Source organism: Spermophilus citellus, assembly GCF_964194105.1.
Source record: "Spermophilus citellus genome assembly, chromosome: 13".
Lineage (NCBI taxonomy): Eukaryota > Metazoa > Chordata > Mammalia > Rodentia > Sciuridae > Spermophilus > Spermophilus citellus.
This window is the reverse complement of record NC_138193.1, coordinates 98345414-98351413: the sequence shown is the minus strand read 5'-3', so window position 1 is coordinate 98351413 and position 6000 is coordinate 98345414. Positions and strand designations below refer to the sequence as shown.

The following is a 6000-nucleotide window of genomic DNA, read 5'->3' as shown; positions in this document are numbered from 1 at the left end:
AATTGAACAGTCAGAAATAACTTCCATGTCACCAGCAATTGAGTAGTAGGGGCAAAGCTTAGATATCTTTTGTCCAACTCAGAAAAGATATTATATTAAGAAAAACATTGAGCTTTTATTTTCTGTCTTACCCACCTTTTTTTCCTCCAATCCAGCCTTCCTTCACCTTGAACAGCTTGAAGCTCATCAGAAATGAGGAGGAAAGAAGTGCCTAGTGTAGGATTTCTTTCCCAAAAGCTATGCTGTTTTTGTCAATCAAAATTCTAACATGAAAAAGTTCTAGATGGCCAGAATTCCAGAAAGAAAATCAATGTCCTGAAACCTTTGGTGTGTGGTCTTTTGATCCTATCATATTACCCCCTCCTAAGTGCCCCTACAAAGACCAACTATTTGTTTTTGGAAGAAGAGATGCAATCAGGAAAATAGTAGGCACTAATGATTAGCATTAAGTCAAAAAAAGAAGAAAGTCTGACTCCAACACCTCCAAACACTCTGAAGGTAACTGTGCTACTAAAAGGGGAGGAGAGGATCACCAGTGCAAAATCTTCCAAAGAATACCTAATTCCCTCTGAGTTCTTATATTTATAACATGAGCGACTAGTGGAAGGAAAATTAAGAGGGCAAAAATAAGACAGAACAAAAAGTACATGTAATTATTCAAAAATTTCAAAATCATTTGTAAAAATAATATAACACACTAAGGAACTCCCATTGAGACTTCTATTACAATAACCAACCAAACTACAAAATTTCAGGATTGGTTCTTAAAAGAATAAAAAACAATATTAAAGTATTCAACTTTTATTCAACTTTGCATTAGCAAAATAGAAGCTAGTTAGAAGCGGAAGTTATCCTCTGTGTGCCCCACACGCCTGGCACAGTACCTGGGACATAACATATGAATGTAGAGGGAAGAGAGGGAATTTAGATTTTTAAAAAATACTCAATAGATAACTTCGCAGGTGCTAGGGCATAGGGATAACATGAAATAGATATTTTAAGACTAACCTCTGATTTTACTGTAGTTTTGAATCCTTTGGGAACTAAATCTGGATAAATAAAGCTTAACTTCATCTCCAAAGTTCTAAAATCTTGATTGAGCTTCAACTGCAATTATCAGGTCTTTATCTAAATATTCAGATAGAAAAACAAATTTCAAAAGTCATCCATTTGATTCCATTCAATTTGATGTCTAGTTTAGACAATCTTCAACTAAATTAAAACCACATTTTCTCAACAGAAAAAGCTTTCAGCTAAAAAAAAAAAAAATCCTCAGGTGTACTCAGAATCAAAAAGATTTTCCGAGGCACTTAATACACATTTATATCTTCTAATTGTAAAATAGATGACACCAACAGAAAAGTAGCACAGGATTTGCAGCCAACGGTCATCATAATTAAGCTAAAGAAAACTGTGTTTTTCTTATCATCTTTATTCAAGTATTTCACAGCAGTTATATTACAAATTACAGTAAATGTTCAAATTCCAGAATTCAAAAATTAAATAATTTACTTCAAACTAAAGTAAAATGAAGTCAAATGTAAAACATCAATTTAACACAATTCTAAATTAAACTACAAACCCAAAATAGACCATAGTTGATGAAGTCTACTTAATCTACAAAGTAGACATACATGACTGAAACCAAATAGGACTCCCAAATCTAAGTAACCAAATGTACAAAATACAAAAGATGCAAGTACAAGCCCAAATTCAAGCTTACAATATGATTACAAATAATAATTATAATAACAATGGCATTCAGCTACGGGACCTGACACTGAAGACACCTACTGAATAGCACCATAGCTGAATCAACTTAATCAGAAAAGGGAAGAAATGACCACCCTACTCCCTAAAAGTAAAATCCAGTAAACCTACAAATACATTGGCATATGAGAAAAATCAAGTCATAAAAGGACATTAAAAAAAAACTCAATCACAGGTAAGATTCAAGCTCAAAAACACAATTAACTCCACAGCCATCAGTTTCAACCCTAATGTGGTTCTATCATCTTCAAAATGCTCCCAGAGTCCCTACAGCTGAGCATGAACTACTGCTGGGCTGGGCTGTGATACGTATTTTACTGATCTGAGAGCAAGATTTTACACTGGAGCTTATCATTTATAATGCTCACAATAGGAAATAAGAACAGAGGTCAATTTGTACATATTTTTGCCAATGCTATACAGCAAAAATTAAGAACTTACAGAAAGGTAAACAAAATTGAGTCCACTTGGATAATTTCACAAGCTGCTTTAAACTATAGAACCACCAGGTATTTGTAAAATAAGTGAAACTGGTTGTAGTGTGTTTCTTTCTTGGGGGGTGGGGGGAAGGAGTCCGAAGAGTTGGTACAATTTCAGCTCATTTTTCTCCCCCTGGCATGAAATTGTCTTTCTCTTTAAGACCTAAACTGTTCAAAGTGGCAGTTCCTATACTGAGGTTGCCTCTGATTTCTCCATCTACATGAAGGATAAACAAAAACAAAATCTTGATCTTTTGGAAGCATTTTAATGCCAGACATAAATAAATTTCCCTTGTCAAACTCACTGATGGCTAAAATCTTAATTAACTTGTATAAATTTAGTAATCTACTAAGAACATGTGCGTTGTTTCTTTTTCCTTTCACAAGTGCTGCTGTTACTTGAACAGAATGCTTCTGAATTAGAGTAACTGGAATAAATAGTAAAAAAAAAAAAAAAAAAAAATAGTGCAGCAAGAACCTGAGACTTGCAAAAAACCCTTTTACCAGAAACTTGCTACAAAAAATCTGCTACATCTTATTTCATCAAATCTTTAAATTCTGTAACAATTTCCATCAAAATACAAAATGCTAATGTATTAGACAGTAAAATAGTTTGAACTGGTATGATGGTAATAAATACTAAAGAAAGCATGAAAATCCTCCCAATAATCAAATTAGAGGTTTCAAATAACCTCCCCTTTAAAATGGTTCATCGTTAATCGCACTTGCCCACCTTAAAAATACAGTGTGTCTACATGGATATCATCTTGAATTATATGATTAACTGAATATTATGAAAACTTCATAGACTATGCATAAAGAAAAGAAGTGGCATTTTAGAAAAAAAAAATGAAGCTAGAACTAGAAGGCAGTAAATGTAAAGGTAAATGCAAAGAAGCACTTGGGATTACTGCAGTAGCCTAGGCCAAAGCGTGCTTTCTGCACACTACAGACAGCAGAGACAAGGAGACAAGTACCTTAGCTTCAGCATGTAAACGGTGGCAAAGTGATTACAGGACTCTGTAAACACTGTTGGTAACTAAAACACAAAAAGCTGAGGTAGCTCAGTATCTCTGCAGTAGTCCACGACCATGTGCCCTAATTAAAACTCAAACTACATGTGTTGCATATATTAGAAAGACACACCTGCAGCTAACAGCTATAATAAATGAAGATAGCAAGCCAACTTGTCGGCAAAATTTTCTACACTTTTTTTAAAAATTATCTGATAAAAAATGTTACTGCACTCCCTTTGCCTCTTTGCAACTGCCTAGACTGTGTCTCCAAATTTATAGAAAGTTTTTGTAAAACTAGTAACCCATAATTAATTTCAGGTAAGTAAAATTCACAGAAATCACTCAACAAGATCCAAAATAGATTCCAACCAAAATGAAGAGTTGTGAAGGTAAGCTTATGAGAAGGGATTCAAACATTAATACTGTTATTCAAGGACCATACCAGAGCTCACTTGTAATTATACAGAAAATGAATTTTATGGAGCCTCTGACAAATTCCTCTTTTCTGTTCATTTGGCAAGTCCTGGCTTTAAAACAAAACAATAACAATTTATTACACATGAAAATCATTTTTCTCTGGGAACTCGAAGAACTATTAAATTGCCACTGACAGAAGAATGGCTACTATCCATTCTCTGGTCATCACTGTCAGCAATAAGGAGAAGTGTGTGAGTTTTTGTTATGGACTGTGCATTATTTATCATTGTTTTATCACATGTTTCTTACACAGAAACAGACTATACAGGAAAACTTACCATTTTTAGTATATTATGTGGTTTACTCAGTGTCTTGATTGAGCTTTGAGAACAAGACAGGCATTAATACCAAAACATTAGTTGTCTCTTAATGATACAGAGTATTGAAACTTATTGTCAAGGTTGTAACCAAAGAAAATATTTTAATTTATTTGCTACAAATGAGCTCATCCAGTTAGCCTTATCTTTCTCAAATGAATAAAAAGGCACATTAAAGGCAGTTCTAAAGAGCCTAATCTAATTCCATCTGGTTTCTTCAGTTTCCCACCAGAATATATCATAGCCAACTTTAAAACAGGCTTCAGTCCATTACCCAGAGAGGGGGAAATATGATAAGAGATAAAAAAGGAAAAAGAAGGGGGGGGGGAGTGAAACCCAAAAAACAGGTTGCCCACTGTTTAAACAATCCAACACAGTTAGAACTGCCCACCCAGCTTCCTCCTGCTGCTGGTCTGCTCCCTAAGAGAATCTCCAGAAGACAGTGCACGAAAAGGAGGAGCAGAAGCAAAAGCAGTTTCTGTAGCACCAAAATCTCCAAGCTGTGGGGTTGTATTTTTTTTATTTGTGGAAAATACAACAAGTTTCTGAAGTTCTGTTTGGTTCTTGTAGGCTGGTTGGTTTCAGGTACCTGAGACAATAGCACCAAATTCAACAGAGAGAGAGAATGAGTGAGAGAGCACTTTACACCAAGGCTCTGCACATAATTGGTGCAATTTGAAAGTGAATGGCTCAGAAGACTGCTCTGTCAGGAGCAGATTGGAGAGGATCAACCACTCATCTTGAAAAGTTCATAGGAATGTCTCAAACATATGAACTGTTCTTTCCATCTCCTGTAAGAGAAAGAAATGCTTGTTATCTATTAAGGGAAAGACAAAGGTACTCTTCATTATGGATTAAATTCACATTAAATTTTTAGAGAAAAAATTTGAGATAGAAGTTCAAGTTGGAACATCTTCCTGATTACAATACCACAGCTACTCTGTAAGACAATCTGCCCTATGCAATTCCAAGTACCTCCTATTTGATATTTAGGCAAATGAGGATGATGAAGCTAGTTAACACTCTATGAGTAACTTGGCAGTAATATAAGAAAGAGGTACAAGTCATATGAATATGAGAATGAAGATGGTGATAATAACAATCAATGAGAAGCTTATTATGCCAGGTATTGTACTAAGAAATAGACACACACACACACACACACACACACACACACACAAATACGTAAATGCAGTAGACACATAAGATATATTTATATGTAAATATATAAAAATTTTTATATATTATTTAACTTCATTTCTACAATAACATGTAAGGTTGAAGATAGATAATACTATGAACCCCATTTCATAGATAAAGAAAGTGAAGCACAGAGGGGCACTCTGAATAAGCCAATAAGTGGCAGGGTCAGAATTTGAAGACAAGCAGACTCACTTCAGAGCCTGAGTCCTATATTCTATTAACTCCCAAAGCAAATTAAATGAAGTGCAGCAAAGCATATGCCAAGAAATAGAATGTACCCTGTTCTTACTCTATCTCCTCCAACCAGAGCCAAAAAAGGATGGTGATGGGCAGAGACAGAACGAGTGGCAGCCATTACTGCTGGTTCTGCTATTAATTCCCTTTCTCCTTAAACTAGATTCCAAAACTCATTCTGAAATATTTCACTGCGAAATGATGATTCAATTCAAGCTAGTGAAACCACAACCATTTGAACAAAAGTTCTAGAATAAAAATGTAAATAATTGTACTCTGTATGTGTATTTTACTAGGATGGGCAAATGTCAAATACATCTAAGATATCTGGTTTTCTTTTCTCTCTTTAAATAGCTCCAATGAAATTCTATTCTACATCTCTGTAGAACTAATAGGCTATACTAACAAGTTATTGTCTGATCAACAAGTTCTTCTGTATGATCAATTAAAATCAGTCCTGCTAAACATTTTATTATATTACACAACATAGTATAGTTTTGTAAA

General features: G+C 34.5%; 1 protein-coding gene across 2 annotated transcripts in view; it reads right to left on the bottom strand.

Annotated features, from left to right (window-relative positions):
• Positions 1-2681: 2681 nt before the first annotated feature.
• ATAD2B (ATPase family AAA domain containing 2B) overlaps positions 2682-6000 on the bottom strand; it is a 141465-nt gene continuing 138146 nt past the window's right edge. For both annotated transcript variants that reach the window (XM_081264119.1, XM_081264118.1), the window contains exon 28: positions 2682-4850. In XM_081264119.1, the coding sequence (XP_081120245.1) occupies positions 4809-4850 (42 nt within the window). In that variant the 3' untranslated portion in view covers positions 2682-4808. The remainder of the gene's footprint in view (positions 4851-6000) is intronic.